The following is a 27,630-nucleotide window of genomic DNA, read 5'->3' on the forward strand; positions in this document are numbered from 1 at the left end:
GCTGCTAAGATAAAAGGTAATATGAGGATGATATAAATCAGATTTGGGTTTTGGGATCAGGCTTTTGACAACCTGCAGCCCTCTGGGAGCCTCTAACCCCAGCAGATTTGTGTGTTTGTATATTTAACTCTCTTTGGACATGTTGCAGTTTTAGTTGTGATGATCACTCACTAATAATAAACAAATATATAACTAATGATGTCTTTTGCTTCTTTACCATCTCTCTGTACTTGGAAGGCAGCAAGTGAGCTGCCAGAGAATATTACCGTCAAAATAATGAACAAGTCTGAGGTAACTTTGTGAAACATTGTTTAAAAACTAGAAAATGTCCAAATGTATTTAAGTTTATGTTGGAGTGACTTATATTTGGTTAATGATAAATGTGCCCTTTCATTGCAGGACATCATTGTATGTAGTTTAACGGAAGCTGAAGACTGTGATAACAGCAAAACAGAAAATACCTGCTTTCTACGGGACTGTTTTAAGGACGAGAATAACATGGCAAGGAAAAAAATCTCTTCTTCTTCAAGTTTTGTTTGTTTTTTCCTGCTCAGGTTAAACAAGGATTATATCTGATAAACATGTTGTTTGTCCTGCAGGACTATAAACCGCCATGTAACGAGGCGGATGAGAACATCAGTGTCCCTTTCTACCACTTCATGTGCTTGACAAATATAGCCAAGGGTCTACGAGGTATCGCCTCATTTTGATACTTGTCTAACATTCAGCTGTGGTTAGTTTAAAGACTTGCTGCTTGAATGGCTTTGTGAGAAGCAACACTGTGACACCGACTGTTGTAACGAGCTTAGACGTTTTAGAAATTCAGAGGAAGAAAAGGAGCAGGTCTTCCTCAAACCGTAAAATGTGGATCTCCTACAATAAACCTAAAATGAACTTCTGGTTCTTACCGCTAACATTTTTCTTCTTTTTCACCAAAGACAAAACAAATGGAGGATCACAAAAACCCACTGCAGAAGACATCTGTAAAGTGTACGGTAAGTACACATACACAGGTCTATGGTCACTGATTTCTATGACCGATTCGATTCCCATTCACAAGGTTTCGATTCGATTTCAATCGGGGAAATTTTGCCTCAGACAGTCAGAAATATTATAATTCTGATCACGTATCAGTACTGACACTTGTGAGACTTTATCAAAGGTGTAACCATCACAGCAGATGCCTTTGTAGTAACTGAGGATGAAACAGAAAAAACATGAAGGTGATTTTCCTGGCCTGTTTTTTATTTATTTTTTTTTTTTATAGCAGATAACCCTAAAAATATTCTGCAGTTGAAACTGAACTCAGCATATGAACATTACCTGATGCTGCTGAGCAAAGTTACAGAGGTGTTATCAGAGACATAGCTAAGAGATTTGCAATTTGGTATAATTTTAAAAAGTTTACATTTCTTTAAACTTTCTTGTCACAGGTAATTTTTGAACAAACAAAACGGCAGTGCAGTGCTGTGCACAACAGTAGACTAAAAAGCAAGCAAATAATGCAGAAAACAGAAATTTGAGATGGGAAACTGTCCTCGAAGTACACAGACGATGTTTATCAAATGTGAAGCGTAGTTTTGATCTTCTTTTCCTGCTGGTTCAGTGAACTTTGGTTGGAGAGTGATGAAACCTGCAGCATCAGAATCTGTGACATGTCGGGTTTCAGCCCCGACAGCGTGTCTGCGTTCGTGCCGTCAGATGAGAAAGCCGACATCTCACAATTCTGATGCGTCGGGTCGGCGCTTTGTATTTACGTCATTGTAAGCATGTGTGTCCATGCTGCTATTGTGTCTGCCGGTGTGGAGATGTGTGTACAGGTACTGAAACCTACATCCACATTTTCTGTTGTTTTGTTTCGGTTTTAAACAATGTGTGACTGGGATGTTTTACAGTGTGTTGACTTTAAAATTCACAACCTTGTCTCCATATTTTTCTCTTTTCTTTTTTGTTTAGAAAAAGTGTGTAAGCGAGATTCTCCCAACCCAGGTAGGAAACACATTTTATTTATTAATGCTGAAACAGTGCATGTGTGTGTTTTGCTTCTAGCTGATGTCAGATCCTAGAAATTTACTTTAAAAAAAAAAAAATCCTAAAAATACCCAGTTGACCATCATACAGCCATAAACTTTATATTTGATCAAGATTAGCCATTAAAAGCAGAAAAACGACAACAAAGTGTGTTCTCCGTGTTTGACTGAACAAGAAAAATCTTTTCACTTCTAAAAGAGGATGCACACACATACAGTGCGACTTATATTTTTCATTTTATTGGAAAAGATGAATATTTGTTTTTCTATTTTGGAAATTGCTGTTTAGCAGATGGAAAAAAAAAAAAAGAAATTTTTTCCAGTGCTTGGCAGCTGCTGCTGTCTTTCTATTCTTTGCCCAAAAATGAGATTAAAAGCAGTCAGACTCCATCCAATGGAGGTTGTTGGGTCTAAACTCAGACCCATCCAGTATCCAGGACTTATTCCCGTGGAAAAAAAAAACAAGGCAAAAGGGATCGATCGTTTCACTTGCACTTTCTGATTAGGTGCCCCAAATCTGGCCTCCTCTCGCTGCTTTTTATTGAGAAACAGTTCACACAAAACACATCACAGCAAAGCAATGTCCACGTGGTTCTAAGACAAGGGTGTGTGTGTGTGTGTGTGTGTGTGTGTGTGTGTGTGTGTGTGTGGGGACAGTGGAATTCTTTCATCAGAGTTGGCAAGCATAAAAATGACAACATAACAATTCACGCTAACAGAGGTATATTCAAGAAAAATGTTTAAAGAAACCTCTAAGTTTCTTTTTTGTTTTTTATTTTGTTTTTGTTTTATGTAAATATCCTAACTTTAAAGAAACTTTGAGTTTCACACATGGACGAAATACATATTTGATCATATTTCCTAAGCTTTATCTGTTAAGATTAACATTTGGAAACATTTCAGTATTTTGCAAGTAAGCTTTTCTGTGTTTTGAGCTAGAGAACACCAAACTGTTGTAAAGCAGCTAAATAAACATTTTGTAATAGAAAATTCACAAATTTACAAAAAGTCATTTGTAAAACAGTGTCATGTTTTAAATGTACTGGTCAGTGTGCAGCCCTTCACAGAAAGGTCCTCTGTGTGGTCCCTACAGACGGGTATACAGGAAAATCTCAGGCAGTTTCTGAAGTTCTCACACCAACCTGTTAAATCACCCAGTGATTTAGAATCTTAATAATTAATTTGGAAACGGTCTGAAATTTCCCCCAAAATGTATTTTTATGACCACTAACATAATTAATGTATGACAAACTCTAAATACTTAAGTTTTCTGTACCTTTAAAATCCCTGTGATTACATTTATTAAACCACCTTTATGTTTACTCAATCCACCACCAACATCAGCAGCAAAAACGACAACACCAACAGCCTGTACTGCTACAACAACAACCACACAAGCAACAACAAATAAGATGACAGCGACACCTTCTGCAACTGCAACCACAGAAGCAACAACAAATAAGACGACAGCGACACCTTCTGCAACAGCAACCACAGAAGCAACAACAAATAAGACGACAGCGACACCTTCTGCAACAGCAACAACCACAGAAGCAACAACAAATAAGACGACAGCGACACCTTCTGCAACAACAACCACAGAAGCAACAACAAATAAGACGACAGCGACACCTTCTGCAACAGCAACCACAGAAGCAACAACAAATAAGACGACAGCGACACCTTCTGCAACAACAACCACAGAAGCAACAACAAATAAGACGACAGCGACACCTTCTGCAACAGCAACCACAGAAGCAACAACAAATAAGACGACAGTGACACCTTCTGCAACAGCAACAACCACAGAAGCAGCAACAACAAATAAGACGACAGCGACACCTTCTGCAACAGCAACCACAGAAGCAGCAACAACAAATAAGACGACAGCGACACCTTCTGCAACAGCAACCACAGAAGCAACAACAAATAAGACGACAGCGACACCTTCTGCAACAGCAACCACAGAAGCAACAACAAATAAGACGACAGCGACACCTTCTGCAACAGCAACCACAGAAGCAACAACAAATAAGACGACAGCGACACCTTCTGCAACAACAACCACAGAAGCAACAACAAATAAGACGACAGCGACACCTTCTGCAACAGCAACCACAGAAGCAACAACAAATAAGACGACAGTGACACCTTCTGCAACAACTACCACAGAAGCAACAACAAATAAGACGACAGCGACACCTTCTGCAACAACAACCACAGAAGCAACAACAAATAAGACGACAGTGACACCTTCTGCAACAGCAACAACAACCACAGAAGCAACAACAAATAAGACGACAGCGACACCTTCTGCAACAGCAACCACAGAAACAACAACAAATAAGACGACAGCGACACCTTCTGCAACAGCAACCACAGAAGCAACAACAAATAAGACGACAGTGACACCTTCTGCAACAACAACCACAGAAGCAACAACAAATAAGACGACAGTGACACCTTCTGCAACAACTACCACAGAAGCAACAACAAATAAGACGACAGCGACACCTTCTGCAACAGCAACAACAACCACAGAAGCAACAACAAATAAGACGACAGTGACACCTTCTGCAACAGCAACAACAACCACAGAAGCAACAACAAATAAGACGACAGTGACACCTTCTGCAACAGCAACAACAACCACAGAAGCAACAACAAATAAGACGACAGCGACACCTTCTGCAACAACAACCACAGAAGCAACAACAAATAAGACGACAGTGACACCTTCTGCAACAACAACCACAGAAGCAACAACAAATAAGACGACAGTGACACCTTCTGCAACAACAACCACAGAAGCAACAACAAATAAGACGACAGTGACACCTTCTGCAACAGCAACAACAACCACAGAAGCAACAACAAATAAGACGACAGTGACACCTTCTGCAACAGCAACAACAACCACAGAAGCAACAACAAATAAGACGACAGCGACACCTTCTGCAACAACTACCACAGAAGCAACAACAAAAAACCCACAAGTCTCAACAACAGCAGTTTCAACAATAACAACTCCATCATCCCCGTTGAATTTGCAACAGAAGGATGGTAAGTTACGTCAGTGATTAATGATCATTCTGACAACGTATTCAGCTGCAGCTGAATCAACCATCCAGTAAAGAGAATTGCATAGCATGCATAGCTAATGTCCAGGTAAGGGTAATAATAATAAAAACTTTTGTGAAAAGATATTGCACTACTAGTTAGGATAAATGGTAAATGGCCTGTATTTATATAGTGCTTTACTAGTCCCTAAGGACCCCAAAGCGCTTTACATATCCAGTCATCCACCCATTCACACACCCATTCACACACTGGTGATGGCAGCTACATTGTAGCCGCAGCCACCCTGGGGCGCACTGACAGAGGCGAGGCTGCCGGACACTGGCGCCACCGGGCCCTCTGACCACCACCAGTAGGCAACGGGTGAAGTGTCTTGCCCAAGGACACAACGACCGAGACTGTCCAAGCCGGGGCTCGAACCGGCAACCTTCCGATTAAAAGGCGAACGCCCAACTCTTGAGCCACGATCGCCCATAATGTTTTCTTCTTCATTTTTAAAAGATACTTTCCTGAATTTTGCTAATGAAATTACTTTATTTGAAAGTCTCTTTAATCTGAAAGACCAGCAGTTTCATACCTTATGCTCTTGGCCATTGTAAGGAATGAGAGTTAAAGGCACTTTGTCGCACTTTTTTTTTTTTCTTTTTTTAAACACTGCCCCTGTCAGCACCAGAAATTTGCTATGCAAAACTCTATGCTGCACCAATCTGTTGTGTTGTCATTCTTGATTGTTGGAATGTCTCAAAGTTTAAAAACAACAACAACAATAAAAATTCTGACTATCAAACACTGCTGAAAAAAATTTAGCAATATGATTTTTTCCTTAAGATCACAAAGGGGAAGATTTTTGTTGGAAATTTATACTGACAAGAACTGGATAATGTGTCAGGAATGAATGGACAACCTACAGAGGGCTGAATTCAAAGTAGGCCTGAAAATCAAAGTAAAATATGATACAGCAGTCCGTTTTGCTGAAATTTCATTGCAGTACCATTGATTGATTGAATCTTTATTTTGAACATGTTGAAAAAGTACAACAAAATAGAATTAAAAGAGACAAATGAACAAAGCAAAACAAAAGGAAAACGAGCAACCACAACTCCAAATAACTTTCATGTTCAAAAAGGAGCAGGAAGAAGCATAAGCTTATTTAATTCCACCCCTTTTCCACTATCTAGTATCAATAGACTACAGAAATACCTCCTTGCAATTACATTATATGTCATGTGTATTTTTTTTATATATATATATATATATATATAGAAACGTGTGTGTGTGTGTGTGTGAGACGCGCGCACACACATGAAAATATTAGACAAGAACATCCTATCAAATCTCTACCTTTTCCCTATACCCTGTAAAAACAGTCTCCTTAAACCGCTTTTTAAACTGCGCCATGCTTGGACATTGCTTCATATCTTTACTTAGTCTGTTCCACAGCTTCACTCCACACACAGAGATGCAAAAACTTTTTAATGTACGGATACGAGGATGTTTTAAATTTAATTCCCCCCTCAAATTGTATCCCCGTTCCCTTTTAGAAAACATTTTTAGAATATTGTCAGGAAGCAGGTTATTTATTGCTTTATATATAATTTGTGCTGTGAGAAAATGAACCAGATCTGTGAATTTTAGAATTTTTGATTTTAAGAATAGTGGATTTGTATGATCTCTGTAACCAGTTTTATGGATTATCCTTATGGCCCTTTTTTTTGTAATATAAAGATTGATGATAGCGAACATTTGTAAGTATTGCCCCAAACCTCTGCACAGTAATTCAAATACGGTGCAATCAGGGAACAATAGAGAATGTGGAGTGATTTGTGGTCCAGAATGTGTTTTACTTTACTCAAGATTGAGACACTTCTTGAAATTTTGTTATGTATATGATTTATGAGACTTCCAGTTTAATTTATCATCTATAATCACACCAAGAAACTTATGTTCAAGTACTCCTTCAATTTCCACACCATCTAAATGAATCTGCACTTGTGCATTTCTAAGGGAATTCCCAAATAAGATAATTTTAGTTTTACTTGGATTTAGCGATAGTTTGTTCCTGTTAAACCATTTTTTAATTTTGCACATTTCTGAAGTAATTGTATCCAGCAGCTCCTTTAGATTCCCCCAGAACAAAAAATATTTGTGTCATCTGCAAATAATACTAATTTTAATATATCAGATGCCTTACAAATATTATTTATATAAATAATAAATAATTTTGGACCCAGTACAGAGCCTTGTGGAACACCACAAGCAATGTCCAAGCATGATGAGGAATCAGAATCAGAATACTTTATTCATCCCGAGGGAAATTAGGGTTACAGCAGGCAGCACGCTAATGGCGCATGCGCACTTACAAAGGAACCTTCTGACCAACTTTACACAAACATCACATTGGGCAGACATGTCAGAAAGGTACCCAGATAGCAAGGAAACATTGAAACACTGTTGAGTCAATATCAGGCTGTGTCATTGAATCAACGTTGAAGTGTGACGTTGACCTAACGTCACTCTTGCACCCTTTTTTAACGTTGAAACAACGTCAGGTTTTGATGTTGAATCAATGTTGAAACCTGACATTGATTCAACGTTGTATTTTCTAATACTGTTGACATTGAAACAATGTCAGATTCTGATATTGAAACACTGTTGAGCTATGGTGTTGATTTTCCACCTCTTTCGCACAGTTGCTTTTTATTAAAACAACAGTTAAATCATGACTGGAAATCTACCTTTCTTTATAGGTATTTTAACCAATACTAAACTACTGCATGTTTCCATCAATACTTAAACCACCTAAACACATAATTGTACTTATTCCTTAAATTGGACACCCTTTATAAAAAAAACCCCAAATGTCTCACAATGTATCATGTCAATATTAATATCCTAAAATAAGAAAGCATTGCATGTGATGTAACAGAGAAAAAAAAAAAAGGTCAATAGTCATGTTTCGTTTGCTAAATACTTTATTAAAAGACAGTTTCCTATTTACATTTATATGTTTCACAGAAGTTTGTAATTTTTTACTCTGGGATGGGGATGCATGATGTGCGTCCTGCACCACCCAAACGATCTGGGGCGTATCGGAGCCATTTCTGCACTGCTTGCGCAAAGACAAACTCGGACATAGAGTTTGCCCCTAACTGCTGCGTCAGGCCATCTAGGACAAAAATACACACACACACACACACACACACACACACACACACACACACACACACACACACACACACACAAACAAAAAAAGTGAATTAGAGCACGTGAATAAGCTCTTGTTAACTGTCTTCAGCGGGGAGAAAGTATGTAAACTCCTAGGCTGATAAACATGAAAGTCACCAGGCGTAAATCTGCAAACTGCCGCATTTGATTCCCAAAGAGCTATGAGCAGAAAAAGTGATAAGTCTTAGCATGGTGTGCCGTGTATCCTTTAAAACAAAATAAACATGGGGTCCTCGGGCTGTACAAACTACAACCCGAGGACTAAACAAGCCAAAGACCAAAGACTCCATCTCCAGATTAACCGGACATGAAAGTCTTGTTATTAAGAAAGACAAAGTAATATAGCAAAAAAACGGTAAAACTTACCAAATATGCATTTGCAGAGCGCTGTATCTTTAAATGCCATTTTTTGCTTTGTCTGGTCCTTGGTTTTTTTCCCTGCCCAGTTTAGTACCGAGGCCAGCTCGTTTGTAATGGCATAAGCCATTACACGGCGGACTCGCACCTCCAGTGTGGTCCTTCCAATCAAGGCAAAGCGTCTCACCTATAGACACATTTTAAGAGATGGAATTAGCGTGTCTCATGTCTTAAATGTGTATGCAAGTGCTTGTGTGTTTAATCAACAAGCCGTTGTTATGTATTTAAATCACATCTGACAGCTATTACACTTTATAGTTACAAAGTGTATATAACCTTTATATACTTACCATTGCCTTATTTGCCTCTTGTGATTGAAGAGCTGGCTCTGCATTGTTTAGCTCCTCAATGTTGTGCAAGGGCAAATCCAGAGGCAGTACCCCAGCATCTACCGATTCATTGCAGCCGGTATTGCGGATGGCTCTGACCTCCTCACGGAGTTCGTTAACAGCTCTCGTCAGGTCTGACAGAAAAAGATAATTTTTTTTAAGTATTTAAGAATACAGACAACTTGTCAAAAGTTTTCTTGTGTCACACACAGATATGTACAAAGACACTAGACAGTATTTTATTACCTGGTATTTTCACTCGAGGGGCCTGGGGAAACCATTTCTTTGTGGGCTGCTCATCCTCTGAGTCACTATATGTGTACAGGGGATTTGGTCTAAAGAAAAAAAGTTGAAAACGGTCATAAGTAATTACAAATGTGCTTTTGGAATATTTTTTCCTAAAGTTACAGTTTAATTTATAACAACACACACAGGAAACGGAGATGTGCAAGAAGGTACAGTATACAAGGAATTTTTGAAGTGCACAAGTGTACACGGCTTTGCATTTATAAAAAGTTTACAAGCTTCCACTTTTTGGACTATATTATGTGGTGATATTGCAGTATGCAAGCACCACAGATATGTATAAAAGACAAGATCATAAATTCTTAGCAATCAAAGATATGTTTGTGAAATAAAAAAAAGTTTTACTTGTGCTTTCTTTTATGACTGGTCTGAGTTTCAGCTTCGGACTGAAGGTCAGACGTATCACAGTGTTCACTTAGATATTTCTGAAGACTGCGTTCTGCTTTGTGAAATGTGTCTGGAAGTACAAACACAATGTATGGCCAGACATAAATTAGGACATGAAAAACTTGTTATTGTTACATTTATACAACACCAATCCAGATGATACCCACCATGGCTTATTAGAAGTCGGACTGGTGCATAGGTGAGCCATGTTGAACCAGGATGAACTCTCCTCTTTACTGCATCGTGGATCCTGAATGTGTCTCACAGAGGATATGGAGGCCATGACAATTTCTCCCCATTTATCCATGAACTAGGGACTATTTCTGTACCACCAGTGCTGAACAATGCACCAGTCTTTCATTTTTATCTTTTTTTTAATTTGGAGTCCTTTTTTGCCCTGTCTAGGATAAACAGGAAACAGATAATTACAATATATTTCATAGTCACTACAAAACTTGATCTATTGATTAAACTAAATAATAAATAATAGCTTAAAATGTATATAGGCAACAATTACAAGCAAACCCGTATATGTAAGCATTTAAACACTGAAGATAATAACATTAACAGTATTTTGTCTAAGTCTGCCATTGTAGGAATTCATGGCACCGAGACAAAAACTTGGCGCACAGTGTGGCGTCAAAATAGGCGCACACCTTTGACGCTGCGTTTTCTCCGTCTTCCTCGTCCACACGTAAATGCTAAACGCAGTTTACGTGTGGACAAAAGGTGCAAACGCAAGTTAGGTGAGCGTGCAGCGTAAAGTTTGAATTGAGTGCGAATCGAAGCGGGTGCTCTCCAATCATTAAAAGTAACAAAGTCATTGAACACATTTATACAGTTACCTTTACGTTTATCAATCATATATCACAGATTTAAAATTTTTTGTAGTACTATGCTAAAAAGCAACTACAGAGTGAAAGTCTGGGTCAAGCGCCGAGGCGACGGCAAGAACAAAGGAACCCTCGAAGCGTTAAAGCTAGCTTTGTAAGGAAATATAACGGAAAAGTATGAAACGAAAATGTTTTCTTTGTTGATAGACTTTGTTTGCAGTGCAATTTATTTGTTGCCGGATTGTAAGAAGAAAGTAGACACAATTTCGGGCTCCCACATTTTATCCGAAACTTTACATTAACAAGTTTGTTTTGTTTTTTTTACTGTTATTCAAATGCAACCGTGGAAATAACGAATAGAACAAAAGTCATTCATTCTTACCTTATACTAATCGTGGTGCAGGCCAGTGCAGTGCATGAACTTATACCTTCTCCGGTCAATTCCGCTGAGAGTAAATCTAATGTCCCGCTCTACTGTACAAGACAATGGTTACCTGGAGGGATGTACCAATGTGATAGGGGTGCTGCGGAATAGTCCAAGTGGTAGCAGCTTTAATTTCCCGCTCAACCATAAATCGATGGTTTTTCAACGTGATTGTTGTCACCTTGTCAACTATACATAGATCAACAATCAACGATGACAGAACAACAGTGAATCAATGTTATTTCAATGTCAGTGTCAGGTTTCATCAGTATTTCAATGTTGTTTCAACACTGGTTTTGTGTTGACATTTCAATCCTGACGATTCTGATGGTTCAGATGGAAAATCAACATCTGTTCAATGTCTCCTTGCTATCTGGGACATGACTATCAATACACCATAGAAACACAAGACAAGCAACAGGGGCGGGTAAAGGGTAAGAGAGAGCCGGTGTAGACAGCGCATCCGGTCCTGCAGCATCTGTGCTGGTCCAGTTGACTGCTATCTTCCCCGGGAGGGCACAAGCATCGAAGGCGTTGGAAAGGGAGGGGGGATGAGTGAGTGCTTATCAGTGTAAGTGTGTGTGTGTGTGCGTGTCCATAGTTTAGCTGAGACAGTGTCCTTCGGCCTATCGGGCTAAGTAAACAGTCCTCCAGCCAATCCAGGTGTCCTTGCATGGGATGGGAAGAATAGCCGTAACACAGTCGTTATCAGGGAGTGATTGTTCGGCTCCAGCCTTGGGCCTGCAGCTGGCGCCGTGATGGGGATCCGCAATGTTTATGTTGGTTTTGTTAATTTCCGTTGGAGAGTCGCGAGCCTCCCCATGATGGTATCAAACTTCTGTTCCATGGTGTTATCATTCTTTTGATTCTGAGACCTCACAACTGCAGTGATCCGTTCCGCGATGTTTTCCAACTGTCGCTCAAGGGTCTCATTTTGAGCAGGCCTCTCTCTGATGTTTCCCCTCATACGCTCAATGGTGTTGTTTTGAGCCTTCACAGCAGCTGCAAGCGTCTCCAAGGTGTTGACCATATTACGTTCGTTGTGAGAGGTTGCGCCTCATTCCATTTCGATTCCAGCGGGCAGCCTTGGGGGGGGTTTGAACAGCCGGTTCCGCTCTCTTATTTCTCCGATAAACCAGGGCTAAGCCAACTCCGATCAGCATGAACCCTGTTATCATGGTTCCGAATAGATAGATATCTTCAGCGTCCTTGATCGACAGTCCCGCCAGGCACATGATCCTCCAGTTCTGCCACCCGTCCATCGTGTATCCGGCAGGGAAAGTCCCTCCAGGGCACTCAGGCTCTCCCGAGCCCAGATTTCTCGTTGAGAAAAGGGTGTCAATAGCATTCAGAGACCAGTTGATCAAATAAATAATTTTTCACCCATTGCAGTACAACCCCCCCTGATCCCGTACCGTTCCAGTTTATTAATTAATATGTCATGATTGATTGTGTCGAATGCTTTCTTGAGATCCAGAAATACTCCAGCTGCATACTGTTTCTGATCTATAGCATTCGTAATGTCCTCAATTGATTCGATTAATGCCAGAGATGTTGATCTTTTTGATCTGCATCCATATTGACTGTCAGAGTAATTTATATTTATCTAAGAATTTGTCTAATGTTTATTAAACAGGTTTTCTAGGATTTTGGAGAATTGTGGTAGTAAAGAAACAGGCCTGTAATTTGTGAAGTGGCGTCGATCCCCGGTTTTATACAGCGGCACAACTTTAGCTATTTTCATTTTGTTTGGCACTTTTCCGTCTGAAATGATAAGTTGCAAATATATGTTAGAGGTCCTACAATTCCTTCAATCACCTTCTTGACGATTTTCATGTCAATATCATTACAATCAGTAGATGTTTTATATTTGCACATGTGTACAATGTCAATTATTTCTTTTTCCTCCACTGATGTGAGGAACATTGAGTTCCTATCAATCAGGTTTTCACTACAGTCTACTGATGGCAGTGACTCAGGAATTTGTTCACCACCCCAATGCGTTTGTCAGTCTCTCAGTTTCCTCTCCACTCACTCGTGAACAAGACCCTAAAACCTGCACTCATTGGTGAAAAATACAGGGCGCCAGTGGTGAACCTGCCAGTTCTGGTATTTTATAAATTCGGGCCCTCAGACCATGAAGTCTGTTTCTGATTGTTTGGTTAGAGACATTCACACCAGTGGCCTGCTCGAGATCATTATGTAGCCTAGCAGTGCTCATCTTGTTCCTCCTTGCACAAAGGAGCAGATACCGGTCACGCTGATGGGTTAAGGACCTTCTAAAATCCTGTCGAGCTCTCTGAGTAACTACCTGTCGTAGAATCTCCTCTATGCTCTTGAAACTGTGCTGGGAGAGACGGAAAACCTTCTGGACTATCTGTGTGACCTCTGTAGGGTTCAGGCATCCCATCACGCTACCAGTAATGACACTGGCCCCAGTCAAATGCAAAACTAGCGAAAAGCAGTCAGAAAAGATAAGGAGGGAAAAAGGTCAGTGTCCTCCAGCTGTGCAACCATTCCTTTTTGTCTCGTTGTTGCCCCTCTAGTGCATTGTGGATTTCATTAACACCAAAGCAGCTGAAAATGACTAACAACCTCCTCTGCTACTTTCCTGACCACAACAATGTCCCACAAGTTTAACTGTCTTGATGCTGTACTCGGATTAAAAAGGGTTTTTTGCTGTTGTACTTATACAGTCTTTTCTTTCTTTCACAGAAACATTGCAGGGCGAAAGTAAGTTTTTACTGAAATAAACAAAGAATGTAGTTCATAGTTATACTATATTACTAGTATAGTTTTTCCTGACTTTGTTTTTGTTTTTGCTCTGATGTAATGTGTTCAATTGCATTGCTCTCATACAGTCTTTCCTTTCTTCCATAGGTGCTGGAAAAAAAGCGCGCAGTAAGCTTGTTTTATTCGTAACTTTTTCTTACTTCAGTAAAATGTATATGGACAATTTTGTTGTAGTACCAAACATGCTTTAATGAAACTGGTGAATTCAAAAAGCGATCCGCCACTTTGAAAAAAAAAAAAAAAAAAATCATTCTTAAACTAAAAATAATTTTTTAAATAATAAAACTAATTACAGAATTTTGCACTTGACGATGCTCAATCATCCAGGTAAGTAAATCACCAAAAGTTGATTCTGTTCATCTGGACGTAGCGTCCTGCCAAAGCAAAAACCTGTAGTGATCCCGTACGTGTCAGGAGTATTGGAGAAGTTGAGATGCATTTTTTTCTAAACACCGGGTCTCTGTGGCTTTTAAACCCCAAAACACGCTGCGCCAAAAATTGGTCCACCCCAAGGATCGGTCCCTCGACACAGAGTAACATAGTGTACGCTGTTAAGTGCAGGAGGATTGTCAGGATTTATACATCGGGGAAACCAAACAACCTCTGGCTAAGAGGATGGCACAACACAGAAGACCTACCTCGTCAGGCCAGGACTCTGCAGTCTTTACACCTACAGGCCAGTGGACACTCAATGATGAGGATGTAACATCCTGGACAGGGAGGAACGCTGGTTTGAGGGCGGAGTCAAGGAGGCCATTTACGTGAAAAGGGAAAGACCGTTTCTCCCACAAATGCTACGTTCAGATGATCAGAATCCACTTTTGGAGATTTTGCACCATATTTTAGCGCTTTAAAAAAGCGCAACTATACAGTGTGTACTATATCTATTAAATATAGACGTAGTCTAGTTAAATATAAAGTTTTCTAGGCCCTTTTTTGGAGCCTTTTCTGTTAGAGCACAAGTTTCTTAGTAGCCCAACAATTTTTATTCATGCATAAATATGTGTTATCAAGGGACTGTTATTTTGAACTTAATAGATATTCAATCTCTTCTTAAACAGTCCTACACATTATAATAGGTGTCCTTACCTTCACCAACTTCCTTTGGGCGGTGGCTTTTTACATGTACACGCAGAGGCTTCAAAGGAGTAATGAGGTGAGTGGGAGCTCAGATGTGATTGTTGCTTAAAGCAGAGATGTAAGGATGTCCAACTACACATTTAATCCATATTTAATACACTCAACAAAAATATAAACACAACACCTTTGTTACTGCTCCCATTCCCCATGGGATGGACGTAGAGACCTAAAATTCATTCCAGATACACAATATAACCATCCCTCCCAAACAGTGGTCACAAATCAGTCCAAATGTGTGGTAGTGGGCACATCTGCTATATTGAGATAATCCATCCCACCTCACAGGTGTGCCACATCAGGATGCTGATCTGACATCATGAGTAGTGCACAGGTGTACCTCAGACTGCCCACAACAAAAGGCCACCCTGGAATGTGCAGTTTTTGGGGGTCTGGGGACCCAGAACCGGTCAGTATCTGGTGTGACCACCATTTGCCTCATGCAGTGCAACACATCGTCGCATGGAGTCTATCAGATTGTCAATTGTGGAATGTTGGTCCACTCCACTTCAATGGCTGTGCGAGGTTGTTGGATATTCGTGGGAACTGGTACACGCTGTCGTATACGCCGGTCAAGCACATCCCGAACATGCTCAATGGGTGACTTGTCCGGTGAGTATGCTGGCCATGCAAGAACTGGGACATTCTCAGCTGCCATCTGCCCTGAACAATGTGAACCATGATTCATCCGTGAAGCGCACACCTCTCCCAACGTGCCAGACGCCATCGAATGTGAGCATTTGCCCACACAAGTCTGTTACGGCGACGAGCTGGAGTCAGGTCAAGACCCCGATGAGGACGACGGGCATGCAGTTGAGCGTCCCTGAGACGGTTTCTGACAGTTTGTGCAGAAATTGTTTGGTTGTGCAAACCAATTGTTCCAGCAGCTGTCTGGGTGGCTGGTCTCAGACGATCTTGGAGGTGAACCTGCTGGATGTGGAGGTCCTGGGCTGGTGTGGTTACACGAGGTCTGCGGTGGTGAGGCCGGTTGGATGTGCTGCCATATTCTCTGAAACGCCTGTGGAGACGGCTTATGGTTGAGAAATGAACATTCAATGCACGGGCGACAGATCTGGTTGACATTCCTGCTGTCAGCATGCCAATTGCACGCTCCCTCATTGCTTGTGGCATCTGTGGCATTTTGCTGTGAGACACAACTGCACATTCCAGGGTGGCCTTTTGTTGTGGGCAGTCTGAGGTACACCTGTGCACTACTCATGATGTCAGATCAGCATCCTGATGTGGCACACCTGTGAGGTGGGATGGATTATCTCAATATAGCAGATGTGTCCACTACCACACATTTGGACTGATTTGTGACCACTGTTTGGGAGGGATGGTTATATTGTGTATCTGGAATGAATTTTAGGTCTCTACGTCCATCCCATGGGGAATGGGAGCAGTAACAAAGGTGTTGCGTTTATATTTTTGTTGAGTGTATAAAAATAGTGCAGTTTCAACAGTATTCTCTCAGTTTTTCTAAATCATAAACAAATGCTGCTATAGTACATGAAAGAAATCTTCCAGCATGGCTAAATGTGTAAAATTACAGAAAAAAGGAGAATAATTCCCATAAATTCACATAAAATTCCAGTTTTTCAAATAAACTGTCTTCCTTTGTGGAATTGAAATTTACAGTAATACTGAAAAGGAGGAAATTTGATGTTTTGTTTTTTTAATGGTTATTATTGAACTCTTATCTAATTACTTTGTTTTGTGTATTATGATAGCAAGGTCTTTATCAGTAGAGAAAATTGTGAAAAGCTATGACAATACAGTAAAACGTCAGAAATCTGAAACTTCTCCATGTGTGTGATACCTGTGGCTTAAAGAATACAAGGGTAGGGCTGGGCCATATCATACCGTTCACGGTAACATCGGTATAATGTTGGGCAACGATAAGAAAATATCGCGATAGAATATGGGTGAAACACGCATGTGCAGTGCCTTTGTTTTCATACGCACATGGCGGAAAAAGCATGGCGGCGACGGAGAATGAGAAGAGCGAAAGCGGATTGATGAATGAAACCAGAACTGGGGCCCGTTCTTCGTACGTTGCTTACTACATCCAAGATCAAATGACACATCCAAGACCAAACCATCGCGCTAACCGTGAGCTCGCCAATCCGGTTCCCCGAACACACCTGCTGTTGACGATCAGTACAGTTGGATGAAGTAATGTGAGATCACTGGGTGCCGTAAAAGGGGCTACGCATCGATAGTAGAAACATTGATCGGCAACCCTTTGATTGGTCGGCGAAAATGTCGAAGGAGCGCGCTCGGTATTTTTCGGCAGCAGAGCAAGAACTCTTGAGTGAGGGATTTCAGGAGTTTCAGAGTTTAATTAAAACGCAAGGGAACACTGCAAAGGCTGCAAAAGCAAGGAGAGAGGGCTGGCAGGAAGTTGCTGACAAATTAAACTCGTAAGTAATTTAATAATAATAATAATAATGGATTGGATTTATATAGCGCTTTCCAAGGCACCCAAAGCGCTTTACAATGCCACTATTCATTCACTCTCACATTCACACACTGGTGGAGGCAGCTACGGTTGTAGCCACAGCTGCCCTGGGGCAGACTGACAGAAGCCAGGCTGCCATATCGCGCCATCGGCCCCTCTGGCCAAAACCAGTAGACGGTAGGGTAGATTTATTATATTACATTATATCATATTATATTACATTATATCCTCTTTCACATTAGAGCCACGACAGGACCCACTAGCACATGGGAACAAGTAAAAGTGAAATATACGAATATTCTACAGAATGGTAATATTTATCACTTATATTGCTTTTAGTCTCTTGAAAAGAGACCCTGAAATAATCTGTTTGTTTATAACAGCAACCAAGAAAAGGGCAGAGCAAAAAAAAAAGACAGGTGGTGGTCCTGCACCCCCTCGTCAACAAGTTGGTTAAGTAAATAATACCCTCACGGGAATATCGATATCTCTCAATGAGCACACTGTCGCGCTGAGCTAAAGGATCCTGTCTATCCCGCAATATACGCTGAATTCTGAGGACTCTCCTTATCAATCTTGCACCTTCCGCAATGGGTTGGTCGCGTAAACGGACAGGACATGGCTGCGACAGGCTTCCCAAATCCCCCTTCGCTTTTATAGCCGTGGTCTCTCATCTTGATTACACGAAGTAATTTACTATTACTACTCTGAAATATGAATTACATCTGTAATAATCACATACATGTAATAGAATGTTAATAGTACATTTCCCTTTTTTAGGAAATGACCTGTATGTATCTGTATGAAATCAATAAATGGATCAAGTGCTGCAGGATCAAGTACTGCATTATCTTTAGTTACATTGATAATATTTATTTATGGTGAAACAGTGGTGGAATATCGCTTTTGCTTTCGTATAAATGAAGCGGACATACCTGCGTGGCCGCGATCTAATCCTGTTTACATAAAGTAAGCCTGCTCCCGAGCAGGTTTACGCTTACGGCTCTGTTGCTATGGCAGCAAGTCCCGGATGAGCTTCGGGGAACCGAACGATCCAAGATCACACGAAATCGTCAACAATCAACTCCAGCTAACTTACTTAGCGAGGTACGAAGAACGGGCCCCAGGTTTGTAAAAATGCTGCAGCTTCAGTGGTGTGGAACTGGTTCAGCTTTCGTCCGTCAGATACACAACAAAGCACTATTTTTGGTAGCGCATGCTAGCGGGCCGTCGTTATTACCGTGTTGTTTGGAAAATACGGCACACTTAAAATCAATCCTTTGATTTTTCTGAAAGTCGACAGAGCCCCTTATAATCCCGTGTGCCTTATGTATGAACTCTGGTTGTGTTTACTGACCTCGAAACGATTTTATGTGCACGGCGCTCGAAAATCTGTCAAATGTTTCAGTACGACTTTGCTAAGCTACGAAGCCGCACCGCTTGATGGATTGCCGGAGCATTACGGCTATCGTAGGCGGAGCGATGCGTACTGTGCTTCAACATAATATTACTGTATTGGGTGTGTGTGTGTATAAGCTCTTTTTAAGTGTTGTGGATATTATACATGGTTATGCTGAGGATATGTCGGCCAGTTTCCACTGGAAATGCCTTTTGGTTAAACTGTCAGCGAGGAATTTGCATTTGCACTTATAAATTTTTACATAACTTGGACATAAAAAACAGCTGCTTGTTTAAGTGAAAATCATTGGGTTTTTTTTTTTTTTTTTGCACTAATAAAGTTGTGGAGTTGTAAAGAATTTTGTCTCGTGTCAATTATATTGTCAGTTATATCGTTATCTCAAATTTTCAAAAGTATATCGTGATAAATATTTTAGGTCATATCGTCCTGCTCTATACAAGGGTATAGCAGCATTTACCCAGACATATTGTTATTCATCAGAATCAGAAGATCAATTCCTGTATAATTTCTGTGAGAACATGACAGAGTATGTGTTAAACTTTACGTAATAGCAAATTTGTCACTTTGATGAGGAAATTAACTTTGACTTTGGCTTCTGTCTCATTTCTGCTTCAGATTCCAAACTTGAAAGAAGAAGAGGCGATGACAGTGGTACAGATATTTTTTTAAGACTGTGGATGCTACTGATGGATGCTACACTGTGACTGAAGCTCGGAGAATTAGGATCCAATTAAAGTTGCAGTTATTTGAAAGCATGAAGTGAGAGGGGTGGGCTCTTGCATGTCTCTATTATAAGGGGGGGATCTGAATATCACATCATATCACAAATATTTATGAAAGGATTTTCATGAAAGCCTAGTCGCTGTGCTCGATGGAATGAAGTTTAAACTAGATTTTGAATGACAAATGCAGATAATGGAAAATAAAGGTGCAAACAAACTCAGATTTCAGTGACAAACCTTTCAACCACAGTGTAACAGCTCGTGTTTACTTAGGACATTGTCTCTTTAATATAATTTTTAATATACTTTGAAATGTTTTCAACTCAGCTATTTGTGACTGAGTCTTTATTATAGTCTTACTTGCTAATGAATTTCAGTAATAAGAACAACAGAAGTGATTTGTCTGTTTCTTAACATTTGTGGAGTCCACTTTGTGTTAAACCCTGGTCAGGGTGTTTGTGCTTTAACAGTATTATTTTCTTCTCTTTTTAGCGTAACACATTTCGCAGCGACATTGGAGAGGGTTCCATTTTATTAATGGTAATTTTTTACTATACTACTACTTTCATAAACGGTGCCTTTTAAAAGACTTAATGTTTCACACACGTGGTTTCCTTGACTGATGGTTGAATTAGACCAGAATGGATTATAAAACAAACAGAAACGCAGCCTTGACTGATTTAAATGTACTTTCACTTACTGACTACCTCTATTTCTATTGTATTGTCTGATACATGGAGGTCTAAGCAACAAAACTACTTAGGTTTTGGAAAAGATCACAGTTCAGATACACAGCCCAGGGTGTAAAGCGAGCTCTACTCCGCTCCACTTGAAAGCTTACCCAAAGATATGGACTACGCAGCCATAACTTTTGGACTGATAAGAGCTGACTACAGCCATTCATTCTGCCACAGAGACCCTGGGCATTTTCTCTAACAGGCTGTAAACATACTCAAGGGACCTGATTAGAGCAACTGCAGATTGGGGACTGCAACAGTGGCTTGATTTTTCAGCTGCCTGGGTTAGATCTGTTCTAACCCAGCTTAGCTGTCGCCCCCCTCGTGCATCTACAAGTGTCCAGTCTCAGTTTGTTTGTTTCACGAGTCAAGCAAACACTTGACTTGATAATACACAGACTAAACACTTCTCTCTTTCTCTTTATCATACAGACACCTGAAAGTTCCATCATCATAAATTCACCTGAAACCACCATAATTGAAAGCCCTTGCCCACACAGAACACATCTTTAGAAGTTCCGGACTGATGAGAAAATCTTTTCTAAATTTGGCCATCGCAGAATCTGGGTACGAGGATCTGCTCTATACAGCTTGTTAACACTCCAGATGAAGAAAAGGTGGTCTGTGAATGACTCTGAGCCCTAAGGAGGATAAACTTGTGAAGAAGAGTGAGACCGAACAAGCCGCAGCATGCCTATTCATGTACCTGCTCTGCAGTCGCAAATCAAGAAGGTTTTGTGGATTACCCCAGCTCCACGTCCAAGCAATAAACTGTCCACCTCATGTAAAATGTTTTACTGCTGTACTGGTTTTAAGTGACCAAGTTCTTGCCAGAAGAACTACACCGGGCTTGTTACATTAGGAATATTGGTGCCGATGAGAGAGTCTGCCGGCATCTAATCCAGCCCAGTCACATGGTTTATTAATTAAACTCCCGGAGAGCAGCCATTTGGCTTTTCTACCTTTAAAACCCAGAGAGCAGCCAAATGGCTTTTAGCTAGGCTTTAGCTTCAGCGAAGTGGAAGCTAAATTGGCTAGTCATTCATATGTAAATTAGGTTGTTACCTGGGAATTCTGGAGGGAGAGGAGTGGGGGTGTGTGGATGAGGGGGTGGGGGAGCTGCTAAAAGCTGTGAACTTCCTTTTGTGTTTCATCTTGATGCATTCTCAATCATCCAGGGAAATCTCCAAAAGTCACCAACTTGGAGTGTTTCAGTTTGCCATCTTAGGGAGAAATCAACACACATGGGTGTATGTTCTTTGTTGCTGAGATTTATTGATAAAAACAGTACAAAAAACCAACCATTTGTACACATATTTACAAATGGCCTGCTGAGTGGTGCACGGAGCATGTTCATTGGTTCATGGACCTCCCTGAACTAATGGCATTTATTGCAATTGTCATCTTGCGGGGGGTTAACAGGGTTCCATCTCTAAATGACTGCTGGTCAGCAAACCTGGGAAACCCACAGATCATTGGAACTATGGCACGAAACAGCTTCCAAGACATCATGCAACACCTACGCTTTGATGACAAGTCCACCCGCAGTGATCGAGCAAAGACTGATAAGTTCGCTGCAATTTCCAGTGTGTGGGGATCATTTGTCAGCAACTGCATCACGTGCTACAACCCTGGTCTACATATCACCGTTGATGAACAGCTTTTCCCATCAAAGACTCGGTGCTGTTTCCTGCAGAATATTGCAAGTAAACCTGACAAGTTTGGGATCAAGTTTTGGGTGGCTTGCGACCTAAAATCCAAGTACCATCCAGTACTATCCATTTATCTTATTTCTTAGGTGTTTTCAACCTCTGCTGCCACGCTGACGGCATATGCGGCCAAACGGAAGAAGACAGTCTATATTCTTAGCAGCATGCACAGCGTGGTTCAGACTGATAACACTATCAAAAGGAAGCCAAACACTGTCACCCTTTACAACAAAACAAAGTGTGGCGTGGATGTGATGGACCAGATGGTTCGGGAGTACACTGTCCGCAGAGGAACACGGCGCTGGCCAGTTGCCGTGTTCCTGAAAACACCTAAGAAATAAGATAAATTTTTATTTCCATAGCCCTTTTACACACAGTGAAACACATAAACATAGAACCACAAAAGACCTGCAACATACCTGAGTGGTGAATTCATTGCGATCTGTCTAGTGGATTGAGGAATTTTCCTGCGAATCTTGTTGACTGTGCCGAGGATGGTGGTTTTCCGTCCAAGAAGTTTTTGCGCAAGTGAAAGCGATGTGAAAAAATTGTCCGTGGTAACATTTCTGCCCTTGTCTAGGAATGGTTCCATCAGCCTCATTACTACATTGTCAGAAAGTCTCTCCCCAGTGGGACGATTGGGGTCCTTGCCAAGATATGGGAAGACATTGCAAATGTACTTGGATTTTAGGTCGCAGGCCACCCAAAACTTGATCCCAAACTTGTCAGGTTTACTTGCAATATTCTGCAGGAAACAGCACCGAGTCTTTGATGGGAAAAGCTGTTCATCAACGGTGATATGTAGACCAGGGTTGTAGCACGTGATGCAGTTGGTGACAAATGATCCCCACACACTGGAAATTGCAGCGAACTTATCAGTCTTTGCTCGATCACTGCGGGTGGACTTGTCATCAAAGCGTAGGTGTTGCATGATGTCTTGGAAGCTGTTTCGTGCCATAGTTCCAATGATCTGTGGGTTTCCCAGGTTTGCTGACCAGCAGTCATTTAGAGATGGAACCCTGTTAACCCCCCGCAAGATGACAATTGCAATAAATGCCATTAGTTCAGGGAGGTCCATGAACCAATGAACATGCTCCGTGCACCACTCAGCAGGCCATTTGTAAATATGTGTACAAATGGTTGGTTTGTACTGTTTTTATCAATAAATCTCAGCAACAAAGGACATACACCCATGTGTGTTGATTTCTCCCTAAGATGGCAAACTGAAACACTCCAAGTTGGTGACTTTTGGAGATTTCCCTGGATGATTGAGAATGCATCAAGACGAACACAAAAGGAAGTTCACAGCTTTTAGCAGCTCCCCCACCCCCTCAATCACACACCCCCCCTCCCCTCCAGAATTCCCAGGTAACAACCTAATTTACATATGAATGACTAGCCAATTTAGCTTCCACTTTGCTGAAGCTAAAGCTTAGCTAAAAGCCATTTGGCTGCTCTCTGGGTTTTAAAGGTAGAAAGGTAGAAGCCTGGCAGTGCTACTGTTTAAAATAATCAAATTACAGCATTTACATTTATGTTAGACGACTTTTAATTAACTGCTTTGGCCCCACTTACAATGAAAAATTAAAAAATTCTAGTCATTGACCTGTGCAGTATGTTAACACTATTGGAAGTAAAAATAACTTGAACTCCAATTTTGAAAACACAACTGTCTTTCTTTTGTTTTTTTTTTATTTATTTTTTAAATCTCTGACTTGTATTATGAGTCTGTGGTCTGGGAGAGAGTCCTGTAACTCTGTCTGCAAAATACAGTATATAACGACCAATGTTGGGCAATTATTTATATAGTTCTTCAAAAAAAGTAACTGAGTTATGCAAACAAAGTTTTTTGCAGCTTTTTTTTTTAATGCAGCCAAGGCGATTTTTTTTTCAATAAACATTTCAAACTATTTACAGAACAATCAGCTGTTCTGCATCAAATCTGATGCCACACAAAATTATTTGTGCCACTCCAAAAAAATAATTTCTGTCCACTATGCGATGAAGGAGAACAACAGCCTGATACCTGCAGGCCTGACAGCAGCAGATGTATCACTGCTGTAACACCTGTAACATTCAGCCGTCGCCTCATTGTTCTGACACACACAACGAAACTACACTACACACTAACTACACAAGATTTGCACTAAACGTCTCAAATCTCTCACATCTCAAAACACCGCCGTCACTCCTAAAAATTCACCCCGTTTCTTAACAACTAGATGCCACGTTGCCATATCATTTTTTGATTGGTCGACATGGTACTTTCTTGGACGAATAGGAAAGGAAGAGGGGGGTGGGGTTTGTTTTTGCTCACAGGCTTTCGAGCCTTTTTTCTTATAAAACGCCGTTTTTACCGTTTCTTCCCGCAGCAAATATAAACAATTATAGTATTCAGGAAGAAAAACAAACATTGCCTATTTTTATTTTATTTTTATTTTTTTATCACAACTCTGGTTTTACGTGGCCGATCAACACAATTTAAAAACTGGTATAAAGTCCACACTTTTTCCGTCTGTTGTTCCGTCTGTCCTGCTCACATCTCCAATGGTTGTACACGTTGTCATTAACGTGGCTTCACTCCACATCAGCCGCTTTGCTAAAACACCGGTGTCGGCACATAAGGACGCTGTCATAGCCTGTCAATGACGTTGATTGGCTGCGTATATACGCATTATTGGCTGAACTATGGGATAAGTTGGCATCGTTCTAATCCCAAATGGGAGCAGCCAGTCACTCACTAACACTGCAAAACAGGATTGTTGAAGTATTAATTTTAATTTCAATTCAGGTTAGATTTTTTTTTTTTTGTGCGCAACGCAGATTTTATGTGCACAGAGACTGTGCCAGCAGTGCGCAATTGCGCACATGAGCAGCTTAGAGGGAACATTGGCCCTGACATTGTTCACGCCTACTGGCTGAAGAAGCTGACTGCACTCCACGAGCACCTGAATGAATAATGAACCAGCTGCTAGTTAACGAGAGACACCCGGAATGGCTAACCGAAGGCCGGACAGTCCTGATACTCAAGGACCCCCAGAAGTGACCAGTCCCCTCAAACTACCGACCAATAATCTGCCTCAGCACCACGTGGAAGCTCCTATCAGGCATCATGGCGGCTAAGATGAACAGGCACATGGGTCAATACATGAGCGGGGCACAGAAAGGGATGGGCAAGAATACCAGAGGCGCAAAACGCCAGCTACTGGCAGACCAAGCAGTCAGCCGAGACTGCAAGACCAGACTGACCAACCTGTGCACTGCCTGGATTGATTACAAGAAGGCCTATGACTCAATGCCCCACAGCTGGATCCTGGAATGCCTAGAACTATATAAGATCAACAGGACCCTGAGAGCCTTCATCAGGAACTCAATGGGGATGTGGCGGACATACTCAAGCCCATAGCACAAGTCACCATCAAGTGCGGGATCTACCAAGGAGATGCTCTGTCCCCACTGCTGTTCTGCATAGGCCTGAACCCCCTCAGTGAGATCATTAACAAGACTGGCTACGGATACCGACTACGGAACGGAGCAGTTGTCAGCCACCTCCTGTACATGGATGACATCAAGCTGTATGCCAAGAGTGAACGAGACATCGATTCACTGATCCACACTACCAGGATATACAGCAATGACATCAGAATGTCGTTCGGACTGGAGAAGTGTAGTTGGATGATAACAAAGAGAGGGAAGGTAGCCAGAACAGAGGGGATCAAACTACCAGAAGGCAACATTGCAGACATAGAGGACAGTTACAAGTACCTGGGGATCCCGCAGGCGAATGGGAACCACGAAGAGGCCACTAGGAAAGCTGAACCACCAAGTACCTGCAGAGGGTCAGGCAAGTCCTGAGGAGTCAGCTGAATGGTAAGAACAAGATCCGGGCCATCAACACGTACGCCCTGCCCGTGATCAGGTACCCAGCTGGGGTAATAGGCTGGCCAAAGAAGGAGATAGAAGCCACTGACATCGAGACAAGAAAGCTCCTTACCATGCATGGAGGGTTTCACCCCAAGTCCAGCACCCTGAGGCTGTACGCTAAGCGGAAGGAAGGGGGCCGGGGACTGGTGAGTGTCAGCACCACAGTCCAGGATGAGACAACGAACATCCAAGAATACATTGGGAAGATGGCCCCAACTGACCGAGTGCTCAGTGAATACCTCAGGGAGCAGAAACCCAAGAAAGTGGAGGAAGGCGAGGAACCATCATGGAAGGACAGGCCACTGCACGGTATGTACCACCAGCAGATAGAGGAGGTGGCTGATATCCAGAAATCCTACCAGTGGCTGTACAAAGCTGGACTGAAAGACAGCACGGAAGCACTAATCATTGCTACATTTGCAAAACAGTCTATCAGGAGCCTTGGTATTAGTATTGACTCAGCTCTGACTTTGGATGCCCATGTAAAATCTTTGGTTCGCTCCTGTTTTTATCATTTGAGAAACATTGCTAAGCTGAGTCCTATTGTATCGCGCTCCGAATTAGAAATTGTCATTAATGCATTTGTTTCATCTCGTCTGGACTACTGTAATTCTTTGTTTACTTGTTTATGTAAAGCCTCTTTGGAGCGTCTGCAAGTTGTTCAGAACGCTGCTGCAAAGCTTCTGACCAAGTCCTCCAAGTCCTCCCATGTCACACCCCTGCTGATTCAGCTGCACTGGCTCCCCGTTAAATTCAGGATCCAGTTTAAGGTTTTGACCTTGACTTTCAGGGCCCTGCATGGACAAGCACCAACATATATAAGTGAACTTTTACATCCATACATTCCCAGCAGGTCCCTGAGGTCATGTGACCAGGGCTTGCTTGCTGTCCAGCACACGAGGCTGAAAACAAAAGGCGACAAACCTTTTGGAACTGTGGCCCCCAGATTGTGGAACTCTCTCCCTTTGAGCCTGAGATCTGTGGACTCAGTGGTTGCTTTTAACAAACGGCTAAAAACCCATCTTTTTAAACTTGCTTTTAGTTGATTTTTATTTTTAGGTTTTAGCTTCTGTGAAGCACTTTGTGATTTTTATCTTGAAAGGTGCTATATAAATAAAGTTTTACTTACTTACTTTACATGCCTGCACAGGAACAAGCACTGAGCACAAGATCCATTGAGGCTGGGGTCTATCACACCAGGCAAGACCCCAGGTGCAGGCTGTGTAAAGATGCCCCAGAGACAATCCAGCACATAACAGCAGGGTGCAAGATGCTAGCAGGCAAGGCATACATGGAACGCCATAACCAAGTGGTCAGCATAGTGTACAGGAACATCTGTGCCGAGTATAACCTGGAAGTCCCGAGGTCAAAATGGGAGATGCCCCCAAGGGTGGTGGAGAATGACCGAGCTAAGATCCTGTGGGACTTCCAGATACAGACGGGAAAAAATGGTGGTGGCTAACCAACCGGACATAGTGGTGGTCGACAAACAGAAGAAGACGGCCGCAGTGATCGATGTAGCGGTTCCCAATGACAGCAACATCAGGAGGAAGGAACACGAGAAGCTCGAGAAATACCAAGGGCTCAGAGAAGAGCTCGAGAAGATGTGGAGGTTGAAGGTGACGGTGGTCCTAGTGGTAATCGGAGCACTAGGTGCGGTGACTCCCAAACTAGGCGAGTGGCTCCAGCAGATCCCGG

At 41.6% G+C, this 27,630-nt stretch overlaps 2 protein-coding genes across 4 annotated transcripts; one reads left to right on the plus strand and one right to left on the minus strand.

Moving 5' to 3' along the window:
• Positions 1 to 240: 240 nt before the first annotated feature.
• On the plus strand, positions 241 to 23,663 carry LOC113021426 (uncharacterized). Of its 3 annotated transcripts, none has more exons than XR_013908925.1 (12): positions 241 to 291; positions 400 to 501; positions 600 to 693; positions 939 to 995; positions 1,957 to 1,989; positions 3,375 to 5,093; positions 13,745 to 13,762; positions 13,910 to 13,930; positions 14,884 to 14,978; positions 19,456 to 19,599; positions 20,055 to 20,102; positions 20,732 to 20,823. XR_013908925.1 is itself a non-coding variant. In XM_026166082.2 (12 exons), the coding sequence occupies exons 1-12, from the start codon at positions 277 to 279 to the stop codon at positions 20,810 to 20,812; spliced, it is 2,319 nt and encodes a 772-aa protein (XP_026021867.2). In that variant the 5' UTR covers positions 241 to 276; the 3' UTR covers positions 20,813 to 23,663. The 3 variants fall into 3 exon arrangements, 2 of the variants coding, with proteins under 2 accessions (XP_026021867.2, XP_026021868.2); XM_026166082.2 differs by having other exon boundaries at positions 19,456 to 19,491; positions 20,732 to 23,663; XM_026166083.2 differs by lacking the exon at positions 3,375 to 5,093 and having other exon boundaries at positions 19,456 to 19,491; positions 20,732 to 23,663.
• On the minus strand, positions 8,063 to 13,439 carry LOC113018462 (uncharacterized). Its single transcript, XM_080300654.1, has 7 exons — positions 13,282 to 13,439; positions 9,940 to 10,022; positions 9,731 to 9,842; positions 9,326 to 9,414; positions 9,041 to 9,213; positions 8,700 to 8,877; positions 8,063 to 8,274 (listed from the first exon to the last, which is right to left on the minus strand). The coding sequence occupies exons 1-7, from the start codon at positions 13,437 to 13,439 to the stop codon at positions 8,138 to 8,140; spliced, it is 930 nt and encodes a 309-aa protein (XP_080156780.1). The 3' UTR covers positions 8,063 to 8,137.
• Positions 23,664 to 27,630: the final 3,967 nt, after the last annotated feature.

Source organism: Astatotilapia calliptera, chromosome 4 (assembly GCF_964374335.1).
Source record: "Astatotilapia calliptera chromosome 4, fAstCal68.1, whole genome shotgun sequence".
Classification (NCBI taxonomy): domain Eukaryota; kingdom Metazoa; phylum Chordata; class Actinopteri; order Cichliformes; family Cichlidae; genus Astatotilapia; species Astatotilapia calliptera.